Below are 17,956 nucleotides of genomic sequence, written 5' to 3'. Positions count from 1 at the left end.
TTTCTCAACAAGGATCGAGTACACTCTGTGCACGAGATCTGCCCTAGCTGCTGCAAAAGGAAGACAAAATAGAGCTGAGGCTTGATCATTTGGGATGTGTAGATTACCCTATCCTTAATTTGCTGTGGCTGCTGCCATCTTCTCAGTTTATGTTTTATGGTTATGAGTACTTCCACTGAGACCTCCTAGAGCGGAATGAAAGTAGGAACTGAAACCCAATTCTGGTCAACGCTTTGGGAAAGGGAGGTGAGGCATCTAACTAAAAGAAGACTTCGGGATTCTATGGGATCTTCCATGTTTGAACAGAACTCTGATTTGTGGGTGGTGATCCTTGAAATTTCAAGTGAGCCTCATCTCTACAACTAGTTTGTCAGTTTCTGCAAGATCAGAATTATGCCTTCTACTCCTTTCTATGCAGCCTACCTGTCCCTCCTTAGAACATAAGATATGGGGGGCGGGGGGGGGGGTAGCTGAGCAGAGCACTGGAAATACTTGTTGACTCTGAGGTGTCAGTGATTCCCGCATTGTTGTTTTCATTACAAGAATCCTTGACAAGTGATGGCCATAATGAGGCCCAGAACTGAGTGTAGCTCTGGACAAAGGGAACTCATGGACAAGGGCCCTGCCCTGTAGCACTAAATACAGACATGCGGGGGCACCGGGGTGGCTTAGTCACTTAAGCATCCAACTCTCGGTTTCAGCTCAGGTCATGATCTCACAGTTTTGTGAGTTTGAGCCCCGTGTCGGGCTCTGTACTGACAATGTGGAGCCTGCTTGGGATTATCTTTCTCCCTCTCTCTCTGCTCCTACCCCGTTCACACTTTGTTTCTCTAATAAATAAATAAACTTAAAAAAAAGAAAAGAAAAGAAAAGAGAAAAGAAAAGAAAAGAAAAGAAAAGAAAAGAAAAGAAAAGAAAAGAAAAGACAAGACAAGATAAGACAAGACAAGACAAGACATACAAACATTAGGGAAAATCACTGCTCAAGGACCCAGGTCCTGAGTGCTGTTTGCAGGTTGCTGTCCTGCCTTTGAAGCCACAGGCCTCCGAACTTCAACTTGCCAGCTGGGAGTGGCCTGGATTTCCTTACCCTCACATCCCTGCCTTTTAGCCTTCACCCCCACTTTGTTCAGCTCACTGTGAAACCCACCCAGTCAGAAGTTGACAGCCTCCAAACTGAGCGGCCGTGGGAAGAAGACAACAGGACATTAATGACAATTTTAGTTTTTTGTACTAATCAATGCTCTTGTTAGTGTGAAAAATCATATTATTTCTTCCATTTATGAAACTGGCATACTCTGCAAGCAGAGAATTCAGTGTTTGTGATGGGATGATGAGTGTTGTTTTTAGATACAGGAAAGAATAGGCAGAAGGAAAAGTTCATATATAGAAATGAGAATTTTAGGAATAGCATGAAAGAAGAAAGAGGGGAACTCGACCGCAGATCTGGGTCTGCCTTCCCCACCACCCCTCCTTCCCTCCGAGCCCCCCATCCCCCAACACATGCTTCAAGGGGATGTGTAGATTTCCCATTCTGAATCCAGATCACAGGGTGGTCCCTGAGGGAATTTCTGGCACTCTTTAGTGACTGGGATAGAAGGTTCCAGGAGGCTGTGCCAGTTCCACCTTGGAAGGGGATTGCTCTGTTGGAACCGGACTGGGGACAGTTTTAATAACCACAACAACAGCCAATGTTGTGGAGCATGGAGTATTTGCCTGACACTCTACTAAGCACTTTGTGTCATTATTTTACTTTGTCCTCCTAACCAATTCGTGTATTCTTACATCTGACAGATTGAGACAGAAGGTTGGAGAAGTGTGATTTGCCAGCGTTTCCCTTCGAGTAAGCGGCAGAGCCAGGACTCAAACCCAAGTCTTTCCGGTCCCAAGGCCTGCAGTTTTAATCACACTGCCTAATGTAGTGCCATGCTCAGCGTTAGATCAGAGAGCACTCACTAAATACTTCATCAAGAAAACAGAGACTCCAAACACACTGGCAGCTCTTCTGGCCTTGAAAGACAAAACCAAATAAACACTTCAGCTTATTTTATTGCCTCCTGATCTGTCTCTTTCTCCCTCTGTTCTCTCCAGACCTTTAATCCCATTTCTTCCACTGATCGGCTATACACATACAGACAAATAATAAGTACTGTGCTGCTCAGTTTCTCCATCCCAAAGGTGAAGAGGTAGATTGGGGGGGGGGGGGGATGGGGTGAGAGATGACCCCTAAGATGACCGCCAGGAAGGCCATTGTAGGAAATCTACTTCTGTGCAGATTTCAGCCCCTCCAGCAGAAGGAGGGAGTGCCAGGTCATACACTTCAGAATCAGGCAGATCCGATTTCAAAACTCACCTGGTGAACCACACCTGGCCGTGTCCTTCCGCGGGCAGGCGTGTCTCAGGCCTCATCACCCTGGGCTGATGGAAAGCCGATGAGTATGTGTGTGACCTATAGGAAGCATCTGGTTGACATTTCACTTCTGCCTCTTTGCTCCCAGCATCCGCCTGCTCTTCTGCCCTCGGAGCTCGCTGACCGTGCCAGCCCGCAGGCCATGGAGAATGAGCTGCCAGTCCCCCATACGTCCAGCAGTGCCAGTGTCGCCAGCAGTGCCAGCAGCGGCTGCAGCAGTGGCAGCAGTGGTGGGAGTGGCCGCCCTGCCGGGCCCCAGATTTCTGTGTACAGCGGCATTCCTGACCGGCAGACCGTGCAGGTAAGATTCCGGCTGATCTAGAGATTGTATTCCTCGATCATGTTGGGGTTAGCTGGGAGGACATGTTGGCATGGTCTGGGGAATAAATGGGCATGGGAGGTAGAGTGGGCATCGGGGAGGGTGTTCAGGGATATATGTTGAGGCACAGTTAGAGGAGATGTGACGTGAGATGGGTCCGATCAAGGAGCTTTGGGGAGAGTGGGAGAACTTCGAAGACCTGGAAAATCCCTGTCTCACCTGGTGATTCAGATCCCAGAGTGCTATTTGGGATGATAGGCAGGTGAAAGTGTAAAAGGGATGTGGGGGTGGGGACAAGTAAAAATAACAAGCAGGAGAAACGATTGGGAGCTGCTCAGCCAGAACCTCGACCCACTATCTGAAGGACCATTGCCCCGTAACAAAACTTAAGTGTCTGCGAGGAAAAAAAGGAACCCCAAGGCAATCTCCCTAAAGCAGCGGTTTGCAAAGTGTCTCCCGGGTGATGTGTGCCACAAGGCCTCCCAGGTGATGACACATGGCTCCAAACGCAGTCGTGCCCACGCATCGCCATCTGCTTTGGTACCCGCGCTGCGAGGATCACGGCAGGCCTATCTTCTCCTCCAGCTGAAAATGGTTATCAAGCACACTTCCATGGTTGAGAAGACTGAGGCTCAGAGAAGGCGGTAACTCGTCCGGGTCAAGACGAAAAACAGCACAGTGTTTGAGGTTCCCAGATAAGACAGACGGAAAAGAGCGTGTGCAGCTGAGAAGTGTTTACTCCAAGTAACTTTGCTCATCCAGCATGGATGTACCAGACCAGTGACCTCATCCTGCCTTGGCCCTGGGCGCAGATTAGAGAGTGGAGGAGGGGCCGCAGCAGACTGTGAGAGCGTCTGAAGACACCATCAGAGACTCTGGAATCTTTCCTCTCCCAGTTACCTCTGCCTCCCGTGGAATAAAAGCACGTTTCCCGCACCCATCCTTGCCGCCCCCCACACTAGCCTCCTCCCGGCCCCTCCGATCACGAGTGTTTGAGAACAGTTCCCAGCATCCCACTTCGGGATGTGCCATCCTCCCAGCCCTCATCCCATCCCCGGGATGGGTACAAGGAATATGGGGTTTCTGCTCCGGCAGATGGAATCACCCGCGGTCGTGTTGCGTACCCAAGCCGAACCGTTCAGGGTCCCTGCCGTTTCCACTCCCTGACACCAAGCCTCTGGTGAGGAAGAGCCACAGTATCTCTCCGCTGCTGCTGCTGCCTGGACTGCGGGGGGTCCAGGAGATCAGGAGTCCAAGGAAAATAGAGAGGCATAGGTGAAAGGGAGAAGAGGAAGGAATTCTGGGAGAGTACAAGGAATAAACAGAACTGAGGGGAGAGAATGCTGAAGGGGAGTGGGACCTGAAGAGTTGAGATGGGGTGGGGGAAATCAGGAGACCCCAGAGCCCATGAAGAATCTGCGATTATCAGCCTGGTTTTACAGTACCCCAAATCTGAGCCCACGAATGGCTTTGTCCTAGAGCCACCGACCCTAAAATCCACGCTGAGCCAGAAAGAGCCAGACTGGATGCTTGCCAGTTGGGGGCAGGAGCCAGGGTTGGGGGAAGCCCCATGGCCAGGGAGTTAGCAGAGTTAAGGGTAGCAAGAGGGCCGAAGCCTGGCCAGGACCCTCATGGAGCATCAGGCAGCAAGAGATGGCAGGAGGGTGACCAGGTAAGGAGGAAGGAGGAGAAATGTCCCTGGGGCTTAGGAGAAGAAGACAGAAGATCTCAGGGCTGGAGGAAAGGCATTCCCTTTTCTCTGTTCCTGGGGGCGAGGGGATGCTTTGGGGGGCTGGGAGTGAAGAGCAGGGAGCGGGATCAAAGGCAGCCTTTGTCATTTCCTAGAGACGGTGGCAGGAAAGAGGAGCAGCAGTAAAGCCAGGTGATGGTGACGGTGGTCAGAAAGAGGGACCGACGGGGAGGGGGAAAGAATACAAGAGAAATGCGTCATCCCTGTGGCTCTGGTCTGCTCTCCAAGACCAAGGGGACCTTCTGAGGGACGGATAGGACTTCCCAGGCAGCTAGGGGCAGACCCTGGGAGGCAGCCCCGGCCGGGAGGCTGTTGCCCTTGTTTTCATTTGGCTAGCCGTGTTGCTAATGCTGGAATAGGCCCCCCTTCGGACCTGCCTCTCTCTCCCCTACCCGCTTCCCTTCTCTCTGCTTTATTGAGCTTCGGTTCCCCTGCTGTCACCATCCAGTGTCCCAGTCACCCAGATCTGAGGGTGGGGAATGACTGGAAGGGGGGCTGCCGAACAAGCCGGGCACGGGACACAGTGTCACCGGAGGCTTACAGGACCCGCTATCTCCCTGTGCCGCACTCCCCCCCCCCCCGCCCCCACTGCCCAGAGCTGGTCAGAGCATCACTGTGCTGCTCTGACTTTCCCCAAGGGGGCTGACGCAGGAGCAGGTGGATTGGAGAGGAGCACAGGAGCCCAAGATGTGCAGGACAGACAGACGAGGCAGAGGAGTGTAAAGTCCAAAAGGCAGTTGCCTTCCCACCTCCCTAGGGCGAGGAGCTAGGCCCCAGGGTTGTCCTCTGACAAGGCCTCGTCATGGAAGGGGCGGGTCCGCAGCGAGCAGGTTGACGGCGTCCCCACGGCTCTCCCCTCCCAGGTGATCCAGCAGGCGCTGCACAGGCAGCCCAGCACGGCGGCTCAGTACCTGCAGCAGATGTACGCGGCCCAGCAGCAGCACCTCATGCTGCAGACAGCAGCGCTCCAGCAGCAGCACCTCAGCAGCGCCCAGCTCCAGAGCCTGGCGGCCGTGCAGCAGGTGAGAGCGGGCCTGGCGGGTGGCAGAAGCGAGAGGGAGGGGGAGCAGGTGCCGCGCGCACTTCCCCGGGCCTTCTCTTCCCCTGGCGTGTGGGCAGGACGGTCATGGTCCTTTACCCAAGAGAGGGTCCGGCATCTTCCCCAAGTTCACTCAGGCCCGTGAGTGCAGGGGTAGAACTCTCTGGCCGCAGGAAGAAGGGCTGGGGGGACCCCTCCTCCCCACACCACCACACCACCGGGAGGGGCGAGGGTCCACGGGGGTGTCCACAAGAGAAGGCCGTGGCCCACCCAGCTTCCTGTCTGTCCTTGGTGGCTGAGAGGAACTCATTCATTCATTCCTTCATTCATTCAACAAAAGTTTTATGCACCTACCACAGACCATGTCAGACACTGAATACTGTGCACCCCATCTTCTCAGAGCTTAAAGCAGGGTGACAGCAAGTAAACAGAACCCCAGAGAGACCAGGAAACAGAATACCTAAGTCTCTGAGTTGTGATAAGCACTCCAAAAGAGGAGCAGCTCGCTCTGACTGAAGAACAAGGAAGTGCCCTGGATTGGGTGGCCAGGGAAGGCCCGTCTGCTGGGTGATGGGAAGCTGACCCTGGAAGAGTGAGAAGCCAGCCACGGGGAGGGGGGCAGGTTGGATGTGCCAGACAGCACGTGCACGACTCTCTGGCAGAGTCCGGGAGCCCGATCTGATAGAGCCGGGTGGAGCAGAGGGCTTCAGAGACCTAGGAAGATGGGTAACAGTGATAGCTAACGATTTGAGTGCTTATGTTAAATGCTTTGCCTCGTTTAATCCTTTCCGCAGTGCCACAAGGTAGATTCTGTTATTATCCCCACTTTATAAAGAGGAAACTGAGGCCCGTGCTTAAGGTCACACGCAGATGAGGTAGAATGGGGGTTTGACCCTAGGCGTTTGACAACTGACCGCTGTCCTATAGTACTTCCTAAAGTCCTTCCTTTGAGAGCTCGGGGACTGATGGGGGGAGATCTGGGACTCTAGCGATACAAACTGTTCTTTTCTAGGCAAGCCTGGTGGCCAACAGACAAGGGAGCACTTCAAGCAGCAATGTGTCTGCACAGGCCCCAGCCCAGTCATCCTCGGTGAGTAGGTTGGGGAGCCGCAGGTAGAGCCCATAGCTCTGGGACCAGCTCCTTCCTCCTTGCCCCGGATGCTTGCAGTCTCCCAGCCCCAGGTGGTGAATCCCTAGCCGTGTGCAGTCATGGCTGGAACCTATTACTCTTGCCAGAAAAAGAAGCATTTGCCTCTTTCTAACCCTTCAGTAAGTCTCTGTCGTCTTTCATGCCGGTGTCCAGGCTCTGTCTGTGTTTACAGTTCAGTCTCTCCCCCGTTGGACCCTCCCTGCAGCTCCACATGTAAGCCAGAGATGGGGCAGTGCTGAGGGGCCCAGGGACCAGAGATGGTCCTAGAGAAGGCCGAATCCACCAAGGAACAGAAGAGGGGGAAAGAAATGGATGAGGGAGGCACAGAGGTTACTAACAGAACTTCCTGTTTCCCACTGTGTGTGTCTCTCCCATCAGATCAATCTAGCAGCCTCCCCAGCAGCAGCCCAGCTCATCAACCGGGCACAGAGTGTCAACTCAGCGACAGCCTCAGGCATCGCCCAGCAGGCCGTGCTCTTGGGTAACACGTCTTCTCCGGCCCTGACTGCAAGCCAAGCGCAGATGTATCTAAGGGCACAGATGGTGAGTACCCAGCCTGGGCCACGGCTCAGGTGGGCTGGAAGGACAAAGGCAGACAAGTTGGGAACTAGGAGGCTAGAGAGGTGGGTGGGAAGGAGCACCAAGGGACAGGCAGCAAGAGGTAAGGGGTGGAATAAATAAGAGGGCGCCTGGAAGGCTGAGTGGGAGCTTTGGTACAGGCTCAGTGACCCAAGGACAGGTGGGGTTCCCGGCTGAAATAGAGAAGGTTGCCCATGGTGCCTCCTTTCCTTCCCTAATTGTCTTCTTCTTCTCAGAAACTGCTCCCCCAAATTAATTAGGGTAGAAAATGCAGGGGCTCATGCCCAGATGGCCAGTACACTTGGTCACTTAAGATAAGCAAACGCACAGACATCCAGGTACTGTACAGAAATGGGGTCTTGGCCCCTGTGGCCATCCTTGTAGGGACTGGCCACCGCTAGCTCAAGAGCCAAAGGTGTATTCCAGCCCAAGTCATGAAAGTGGCATTCAGCTCCAGGACATGCTGCTGCCTCCACTGCTCTCCCACCTGGGACCCCATGCCCATCAGGTCACTCTATCACTCATTAATTCAGCTTGTTTGAATGTGTAGAATGTGCTCAGGACGGTATCAGCCCTGGACGTGCATACCTAGAATCTGTCCTTTATACCTGTCCCTAAGGGATGCAAAGGTCCTTAGGAACCTTATGGGTTCCTAACATTTAGAAGAATTTCCAGGGAAAACAGCAGCATGCTCCCCAGGAGGCGATAACTTCCAGCTCTGTGTTGGGCTCAGATCACAGACTCTGATCTCGTGTCTCCCATCCTGAAGATTTCTCCCTTCAGCTCCTTGACATGCCCTCCTGAAGACAATACAGTCCTACCTGCGCGCCCCCCCCACCACCTCCACCACCGCTACCACTTTGATTCTGTGACCAGAACTTGACGCTTGGAGCTTTTCGGGTCCTGACCCAGCACTTCCTTTCTTGACTCTGAGTTCATTGTTTGTGGACGTTCCATTCCCAGGGAATAGCTTCATAGACACACAGTACACGGAACAACCTTCTACTTCCTAGGGAACGGGACGGCTGCAGTGTGACACTGCCCAAACCTGCCCTTGTCTTCAGTTTACTCATTCCCTTGTCCTCCTCACCTGCCCCAGCTAGAGTCCTGAAGCCCGTCTGCCTCCGTCCCCAAAGCAGGGCACGCAGGCACAGAGGAGTAGACATTGACATGCCTCTCGGAGGTCTGGGGAAAGCAGCCTGTGGGACACCAGCACGTCCACATGGGCACCAAGCTAGGCTCATGGGGTGGAAGTGTCATGCAGAGAGCACCACGTAGCCTGTACCCCACGGAAGGAGGGGCAGACATGAGTATGGCTCTGGGCGCCCTGGTTCCTCTACCACTGTTATCCCTGCACACCCCCTACCAGAATCTAAATTTGGCTACAGACTGAGAAAAGAACACATCTAATTTGATCCCTCATGCAGGGGAGTCCTGTTCTGGCCCAGACATGGAGTCAGGAGTGGGTTAGACCTGGAAAGAGGTCCTAGGGCATCTGTGTGCGCCCTAGGTCCCTGCTCCCCAGGATGCTGTGGAGAGAATGACTTCAGGATGTCCCGGGAATGTCGGCCCCTCTAGGATGAGCTCCTCATGAGCCACTCCAGAGGCTTCTGGAGTAAACCCGACCTGCATCCCCAGACTGGCTCTCCTCCACCCTCCCCTTCACTGCCCAGCCTGGATCAGGACTCTACAAGCCTCTTGAGACTTTCAGGTGGCCCCCTTTGGACTCTTTCCCTCTCCTGCCTCCCTGTTTCCCCATATCTGCTCCCTGGCTGAACCGTCCTGTCCTGTGGCTGAGCCCACATTGGGCAGGTAAAAGGCGCCTCGTTTCCTGTGATTCCAGGCCCAGCCAGGTAACCTGGTGCAGGTAGCTAGGAGCCTAGGCGGCACTGTTCCTTTGTCCCCTCAGCTCATCTTCACGCCCACGGCCACCGTCGCTACTGTGCAGCCTGAGCTCGGCACTGGCTCCCCCGCCCGGCCCCCCACCCCCGCCCAGGTGAGGATTCCATGCTGGTGGGAGGGCAGGGGGGTGGGCACCTCCGTAGAGGGGTACTGAGACTGGGTATGGGCACAAGGCCTGGAGGAGCTTGGACTCTGGAAAGGTTGGGATCTTCTAGGAAAGCCGGGGGGAGACAGGACATCCCGATGCTCCCAGACGTACTCTACTCCTTAATGAATTCCCTATTGAGAAGGCCTCAGCCACCCTTGGCTCTGTTCTATTCCCTCACAAACATAGATCAGGAGTCAGAGCACAGCATACTGAGGCAAACATGGCTGCCAGTAATGGGTGGTCATTGCTAGCTTTTTACCTGACACCCTCCCCAGTATATCTTCTGCGTTGCTTTTCAAGTGGAAAATCCCACTCTGGTTATACACGTTAGCACCTCTAGTTTGGGGGAAGATGGCATGGAAGAGGGAGCAAAGATAAGTCCTGGGTCCCCACCTTCTGCTGGGAGCACACAGATACTGCTGTGGCTGTAAAGATTCTATGGGCAGTGGGGCAGAACCCCCCACCCCCACCCCAGCTACAGAATTGGAGAGCGCTTGGTAGCCAAGATCATCAGATTTGTCAGAGCAGGTCTGGCACAGCCTCCGTGCGTCCAGCAGAGGGCACCAGGGGCCAGGTTGAGTAAGCACACGAATCCTGGCCTAAACCTTATTTATTCTGAGGACAAGATAAATCTTTGCCTGGTGGCTGTGCTGGTCAATTAACTTTCACTTCTGCCCTGGCCTTTTTGAGTATGGGAAGCCCCATGCCCCGCTGTAGCTGGGAATTCTTTCTAAATGCAATGCATCCCATCCTGATAGTTTGGGGGAGGAGAGGAGGTAACAAGGGAGAGAGAGCCCGCCCCAGCCTAGACAGTCATCCCTTCTCAGAATTCAATTTCTTCTGCCGGTGGATGCAATCACTAGCACTCTTTCTTGTCCCCTTTAGAAACTCTACCTGCTCCTGGTTCCTTTTTCAGCCCCTAACTCATTTTCTCTCTTTCTCTCCGATTTTACAACCCACTATCCTGTATAGCCATTCCTAGGTCCATCCCTAACTCCTTCCCTATCTTAACTGTGTATTGCCGTTGCTCCTACCCACCTTCTCTGGACTCCTATAGACCCCTCTTTTCCAGGTACAGAACTTGACCCTCCGAACACAGCAGACACCAGCTGCAGCAGCCTCGGGCCCTACCCCCACTCAGCCTGTCCTGCCCAGCTTGGCCCTGAAACCCACGCCAGGGGGTAGCCAGCCTCTGCCTACCCCGTCACAAGGCAGAAACACCGCTCAGGGTTCCCCCGCAGGTGCCAAGCCTGGCATAAGTGACAGTGTGATGGAGCCACTCAAGAAAGGAGATGGTAACAACGGTGTGCCAGGGAGCATGGAGGGCCGGGCTGGGCTCAGTCGGATGGTGCCCGCTGTGGCTACCCACCCCCTCGTCGCACCAGGTAAGGGCTCCAGGAACAAGGATCCTATCCCTGAAAACTCAGGAGCACTACGGGGTAGGGGAAAACTTCCAAACGTTCCTTTTTCCCATGGACGTGCTAAGATACCAGCCCCATGTCTCTCTGGCCTCTTCCGATCTTGAGAAGTTCACCGGTTCCTGGTTCCGTACCAGGCCTCCTTCTAGCTTGAGAGAAGGAAGCCACATCGTTTGGAGTAAATGAGTCCTTCGCGATGGGCTTGAAGGTGGTGAATCTCGGAGCACACAATCATAGCTCTCAGCCGTGAGAGAGCGGAGGTTGGCAGCCGGACTATTTTGAAATTCTCTAAGTGTCAGCAAAAAGGACAGGGGCCAGCCAGATGCACGTAAGAACCACTCAGGGAAATGAGGAAGTGTGGGAAGTTGATTTTCTCATCATTCAACAGACATTTGTTGACTAATCTCTGCCAGTTACGTTGCCAGTTCTGGACGTGCAGAGATAAATGAGACTCAGGCCCTGCCGTCCAGGGAGGGCCCTGTCTGGGTGGTAGACGAGTGCCGTGAAGTACAGTGTGGTAAGCGCCGTCATATCCGTGAGCTCTGGATACGCGGGAGCACAGGGGAGCTATCTAGCTCTGGGGAGGGAATCCCAAAAGGCTTGCCAATGAGGGCGACACTTGAGAAAAAAAAAAAAAATCTAGAAGATTAAAAAAAAAAACAACAACAAAAACCAGATTACTTGTGAGGCAGAATCCGTGGGGGGTTGGGGGATGACTCAGCATTCCCTGAGGCTAGACCTCTCTCCCTGCCTGCTAACATTCTCCCAGCCTTGCCTACCGTAGGCAGTCTTTCTTTAGAAAAGCTGCAGAGAGGGGCACCTGGGGGGCTCAGTCGGTTGAGTGTTAGACTTCGGCTCAGAACATGATCTTGTGGTTTGTGGTTTCGAGCCCCATGTCGGGTTCTGTGCTGACGGCTCAGAGCCTGGAGCCTCCTTCGGATTCTGTGTCTCCCTCTCTCTCTGCCCCTCCCCTGCTTGCACTCTGTCTCTTTCTCTCTCAAAAATAAAGATTTATTTAAAAATTTAATAAATAAATAAACATGAAAAAAAAATTTTTTAATTTAAAAAAAAAGAAAAGAAAAGCTGCAGAGAGCCTAGACTTACCAGTCTAGGGAATCAGACCAAGCTGTTAGACCATGGAAATACATATGGTGAGAGACCACGTGGCTTTGCATTAAAAAGAGAATCACCGTGGTCACACCCCTGAGGTAACCAGTGACCCTTTGTCCTCATCCAGACCACTTTACCGTCCAATCTCACCTGCATTTTTTCTTTCTTGAGAACCTATGTATGCTGGTTACTGGATTAACCAAGATGGTCAAAATACACATCCTTACCTAAGCGAGTGTGCAGTCAAAAGGAGGGAGCCAGATATATAAGCAAATCCGTTCAATTTCATAAATTCTATTATAGAGTAAGTCCAAGGTAGGTATGGGCACACATGGCCAGCTCACTGCCGGGAGCATGGGCCAGAGATCCTGTCCCTCGGAGAAAATGGCACATGAGTCTTGAAGCATGAGTAGTTCACCCTACAGACAAAGTTGGGGGAGGTATTTAAGACAGAGGAAAGCACAAGTCCAATGTCATGATAGTGAGCAAGGCAGAATCTGAGCTAAAGTCCTTTATTTACCTTTTTGAGGTTTCAAGGACAAATGGTTGGTTTATCTCTGCCTTCTGACAGTCACTGCTAAGCTGAGGAAGGCAGCCCCCTACCGAGGCCTCACTGCCCTGTGATTCCAGATGTTTCTCACCGGCTGGCATTGCTTTCTTCAGAGGTTAGTCCAGCCTGTTCTTACAGAGAAACAAACTAGGCTCAAAGGGTAAAGGCTGGAGATCTTATAATGAGTTGACAGCAGCTTGGACTAGGGCAAGGACCCCAAATCACCACTTCACCCTTCCCATTCAAACTACAAACTCTACTTCCTGAGAACCCCATTCCCACCCAAGCCAAAATGTAGCCTCTCCCCAGATCTAAGCCAGCCCCCTAGATTCTAAGGACCCTTCAAAAGAAAGGCCAGTTCTTGAGTTCTTCCTAAAGGTGCTAGGCAACCCTGGAATCTCAAGAAAACCGGGAAGAAAGGGGACCAGCACTGATAAAACATCTACTGTATACTAGATTATACACTAAGCATTTTTTTAAGTTCATTTATTTATTTTGAGAGAGAGGAAGACAGCGTGAGTGGGGGAGGGGCAGAGAGTGGGAGAGAGAGGATCCCAAGCAGGCTGTTCGATCTCATGAACCATGAGATCGTGATGTGAGCCAAAACCAAGAGTCAGATGCTTAATCAACTGAGCCATCCAGACACCCCCATACCCTAGGCATTTTTATGCACACCACCCCTTTTAACCTTCGAAAGAACCCAGTAAGGTAGCCATGTTTATCCATTTCAGATAAGAAGACTAACCCAGAGAAGTTGCCCAAGAACTCACTACATAAGCCACTCAAGGTCACATAAGTAGTAAGTGGCAGAACCAGGAACCAATTCTGTGGCTGGCTTAGCCAGATTCTGCATTTTTTAAAAAATGTTTATCTTTGAGAGAGACAGAAAATGAGCAAAGGAGGGGCAGAGAGAGAGAGGGAGACACAGAATCCGAAGGCTCCAGACTCCGAGCTGTCAGCACAGAACCCGTGGGGCTCGACCCCACAAACCGTGAGATCATGACCTGAGCCAAAGTTGGCCACCTAACCACTGAGCCACGTGGGCACCCCCAGATTCTGTATTCTTAATCATTAAGCCATATTTGCCTCTTTCATTTCTTATAGTAATTTGGGCCTTTCCTAGGCCTTTCCTGTACCTGATCCCAAGCTCAAAGAGTCTGATGGTTCTAAATTCTGCAATTTACAGAGTCTAGTGGGAGGCTTTCTTCTCTTGAACCTTGTAAAGGTGAACACCAGTGAATTACAGGCTGAGGTCCAGGGCCTCAGGCATGGCCTGGGATTAGGGTTATGTGTGTATACGCAATACAGAGAGCAGTGGTTCCACAGAACTTTCCTATGGAGCAGCTGGGAGCCGTATCTAGACCACACAAATCGGTGGGCTTTGCATGGTTCCGGCCTCCTACCGGCCCCTCCCATTCTTTCTTTCTCCTTCTACCCCTTCCTCTCTGTAAGCGCTTGGATTCACTGCCCCACCCCCACCTCCTAAATGGAAGGCAGTGGGGAGGGTTAGGATGCCCTGGATCCTCTCAGGGCCTCTGGAACAAAAAACAAGATGGAAATAATCCCTATGACCTGGTGGGGGCAGCCTGAAGCAGCACCTGCCCTGGGTCCTGGGTCCCCAGGCAGAGGTAACTTCTGGCCTCCTGCCCAGCCAACCCACTGCAAAGGAACGGAGGAATCAGAGCATGTGCGCATGCGTGTGTGTGTGTGTGTGTGTGTGTGTGTGTGTGTGTGTATGAGAGAAAGAGAGAGAGAGAGAGAGAGAAAAGGGGGGTGGTAGGTTTTGTTGGTTATTGGAGCATTTTCGAGCTGGCTGGCTGGTTGCCCCCAGGGAGAATAACCAGTGGAGACCTATGGTGAGGGGCAGTGGGGGATCATAGCGGAGAGGAATGTGTCCCCCTGGGGGCCGTGTCCTCCCAGAACAGGCAAATGCTGTAGTCCCAGCTGGGACTGCTCCCACTGACAGCTGTTTGGGGGCAGAGCCCCTCCCCCATGGCTCCCTGCTGTTCCTGCTCCTGTCACCTTGGCAACCAGCTTCTTTAGGATCTGCAAATAGAAAAGGTCCCTTATGCCCTGAAAAGGGGTGGGTTGGTAGGTGGGGGGAGGGGAGTAAGGCGTGGAGAGCAGAGCCTAAGAGGTTGGGCTTTCTCGGAAATTCAAGGATGGAACCAGGGAGGGCAGAAGTAGGGCAGGCGGCAAGGTCCAGTAGGCCTGGCCTCCAGGGAAACCGAGTCCTGAGGGAGCTGGGCCACAGCAACTCACAGTAGGCTTGGTTCTTGGAGTCCTCATTCTAGGGGATAAACCCAGGACCTTGGGTGCACACTCAGGCCCAAAGGCGAGGAGAAAGTTGCTGACCAGGAGATAGATGCTGTGAAAAAAAGAGAACTGACAGATCATGGAAAATTCTAGACCCTTTTCCCACAATTGTGCTCCAGATGCCAGGTCTTTGTTCTGTCTCCTCATCTCTCCTCAGGTCTCATCAGAGGAGAGAAAATTCTCTGCTGGGAAGGCCTGCCACATAGCGGCTTTGTTTCATCACAGAGAGGGGTTTGTGTCAGGGAATAGTGATTTCTGTCTGCGATAGGCCTGACAATGTGATGCTTGCTGATTCTAGGACTCTTGGGGACCCCATTTCTCTCCCACAGCAGCTGCCAAACTGTGAGGTAGACACTTTTACTTAGAGAATCCAATAAAAAACAAAATATACAAGTGGGCTCATTATCTAGCTGGAGTCAAAATTTGCAACAATTTGATGTTAAATACCGTGCTATCAGCCATGAAGGTCATTTCTACTATCCACTGTAGGACCAAATTTAGATTACCAAGAAGTTCCTCTTATGTCAGGAGAAAAAATCTAGAGGGTATCAGTGGAGGAGTTTTATAGTTTGCTTAACATACCTCATCGTGGGTGTGCACGCTCACGTGTGTGTGTGGTAAGAGACAGAGACAGAGAGACAGAGACAGAGGAAGAGAGTACCAGCTGTGATACACAAAGGGCCTTGGAACTGTTGAGCCTTCCTTCTTTCCTGAAATCCTTCACCCCTAGGCTCCCGTTTGATTACTTCCATGGATGGATTGTTGCCAGCAAATAGTAATACTTACCAGCTAATGAACAACGGTGTCCCAGGCACTGTACGAAATACCTCACCTACATACCTCATTTAATCCTAACGGTGATTATTCCATTCCCCAGATGAAGAAGATATGGCTCAGAAAGACTAATTAACTGTCGTCCCCAAATAGTTTCTCTCTGTCTCTTTAATTGTTGAGTTCAGCTCAATAAATACTCATTTAGCACCTATTATGTGCCAAACATAATGCTAACCATATGGGAGTTGCAGAGATGAACAAGAGTTTAAATTCTAATTGGGGTTGTGGAAATCTGAGTTGTGCCTGAAAAATGGGTAAGTTTCAAGAACGGAACAGAAGGAGGATGATCTCAGCTGGCACTGGCAGGCACCTAAGCCCAGAATGGCCGCGTGTGCTTGTGACCATCTGTGCGTGTAGGTGGGGCCTGCCCCTCCCTCCTTTTCCCTTGCCCCACTGCCATTAGCTGTGGGACTCCCAAAAGACTCAGCCCTGTCCTCCTGGTGTTTTACTCCAACACTTACCCCCTCAAGGAGCTTGTCTGTTCTTACATTTCAGACACCTACCACCTGTCTGCAGGTGACGTCTCAGTACGGTCCATCCCTGTCTTTCTTCCCCCTCCCTGTAGAGTTCCTGTCTACAGGATATTCCCCCTTGGATATCACCCCACCTGCATACACAGCTTTAAAATTGACAGAATTCGTAAACAAAACAACAGCAAAAACCTGGATGTCTTCCTCTTCAGGAGGATCCCCTTTCCCAGTTTCCCGGCCACCACCCATAGCCGTGAGCTACTCTTATACCCCAGGCTCACGGTCTCAGGGTTATATTGACTTCATTTTCTTCTGCCGCAGAGGCAGAGTGTTATAATGGGAAAAGCATGGGCTTCAGAGTTAGATCTGGTTTCAGACCCCAGCTTCCCCACTTGCTAGTTTTATGACCATCATCAAGTTACTTAATCTCTGTAAACCTCAATTTCCTCACCTATAAAACAAAGATGACTGCACTTCCCACAGGCTGTAAAGATGAGTGCAGTGGGCTGCAGAGGTGACCAGCACAGAGTAGGCTCGCGACAGGTAGGAGCTCCCTTTCCCCCTCGGTCCCACCTTCCATCACCACCCAGCTCACCACCAGGCGTTGATGATCCTTCCTGTGTATTGGCTCCCTGCTTCACTCCAGGCCTGCCGCCTGTAAAAGGCTTAACTGATGGTCAGGAATCCCTACCCACAGCTGCTAGAATCGTCTTCCTCAGAGACCGTTATTTCTTTCTTGTTCAGAAACCTTCACTGTGTCTTTGTTTCCTACTTTATCCATTGCAATGCCTAGCCTGTAGGAGGGACTCGATAAATAGCATGTTAATGACTTCTGATAAGACTGACTCTGACTCCATGGGGGACGGCAAGACCCTCCCCACATTGCCTGATGAACCACTCTAATCGCTCATGGCTTCCCTACACAGATCTCCTGCCTCCTCGCCCCCACTCCTACCCTTTTGTGACTCACTTGACCTGTCACGTACCTTTTACCTCCCTGCCTTCTGGTATAACACTCCCTCGTCATTGGCCTTCCCTCCAAGATTACCTCCAAAGGTCTGAGCAGCCTCCAACCACTATTCCAAGGCCAAGGCTTGCCATTTTCCTTGGTGCCTACTGACTTGAATTATTCACTTGCCCATCAGCATTTTTGAGTGTTTGTTGTGTGTAAGGCGCCGTGCCTCATTTGTCAAGTAAAGTCAGTTTTCCCTTAACGCACTGCATTGCAGAAGCCAAGTGGAAACCAGTCTCAGTTCTTGCTTGTAAAATGGGAACACTGCCCGTTTGCTTCATAGCCTCATTGTTATGAAGACATGAGATTCAGATTACAAAAATGCCTGGAGAGGTTCAAAGCGACATGCAAATAGCAGATCGTATTTGAAGAATAGCTTCCATCTGATAAGCATCTACTAGGTCTGAGCAAAAGCAGTAGGCCTTTTTGTAACTCAAACATAATATTCCAGGGCACATGGGTGACTTAGTCGGTTGAGCGTCCTGCTCTTGGTTTAGGCTCAGGTCATGATTTCACGGTGCGTGAGTTCGGGCACCATATTGGGTGCCTTCATTGACAGTGCAGAGCCGGCTTGGGATTCTCTCTCTGTATCTCTCTCTCTCTGCCCCTTCCCTGCTCACTCATTCTCTCCCTCTCTCTCTGCCTCTCCCTTGCTTGTGCTCCCTCTCACTCTCTCAAAATAAATAAACTTTAAAAAGAAACTTAAGATTCCATGTGATGCTAACATCTACTCTATGTGGTATATATTACCACTTACAGAACAGGAAATCAAGATGCAGGGAGGTTAAGCAATCTGTCTAAGGTTGCACGGTCTCCAGGTGGCAGAACCAAGATGCAAACCCAGATCTGACTCTTAAATCCACGCCGTTAGCCACGTACCCCGTACTGCCATCCCTCTGCCAAGGGTCGGGTTGGGGCAGAGATGCAGCAACCAGTTTCTTTATTAATG

General features: G+C 51.8%; 1 protein-coding gene across 4 annotated transcripts in view; it reads left to right on the top strand.

The window, feature by feature from the left end:
- Positions 1 to 17,956, top strand: part of PHC2 (polyhomeotic homolog 2) — a 116,144-nt gene that overhangs the window by 60,121 nt on the left and 38,067 nt on the right. For 2 of the 4 annotated variants that reach the window (XM_043578661.1, XM_043578662.1), the window contains exons 2-7: positions 2,499 to 2,711; positions 5,343 to 5,501; positions 6,531 to 6,608; positions 7,047 to 7,211; positions 9,091 to 9,243; positions 10,370 to 10,682. In XM_043578661.1, the coding sequence (XP_043434596.1) occupies positions 2,553 to 2,711; positions 5,343 to 5,501; positions 6,531 to 6,608; positions 7,047 to 7,211; positions 9,091 to 9,243; positions 10,370 to 10,682 (1,027 nt within the window). In that variant the 5' untranslated portion in view covers positions 2,499 to 2,552. The remainder of the gene's footprint in view (positions 1 to 2,498; positions 2,712 to 5,342; positions 5,502 to 6,530; positions 6,609 to 7,046; positions 7,212 to 9,090; positions 9,244 to 10,369; positions 10,683 to 17,956) is intronic. The other 2 variants (XM_043578663.1, XM_043578664.1) reach the window with 2 other exon arrangements.

Source organism: Prionailurus bengalensis, chromosome C1 (assembly GCF_016509475.1).
Source record: "Prionailurus bengalensis isolate Pbe53 chromosome C1, Fcat_Pben_1.1_paternal_pri, whole genome shotgun sequence".
NCBI classification, from domain to species: Eukaryota; Metazoa; Chordata; class Mammalia; order Carnivora; family Felidae; genus Prionailurus; species Prionailurus bengalensis.
Note: the sequence above shows the minus strand (reverse complement) of the source record. Positions and strands in the feature narration are given on the sequence as shown.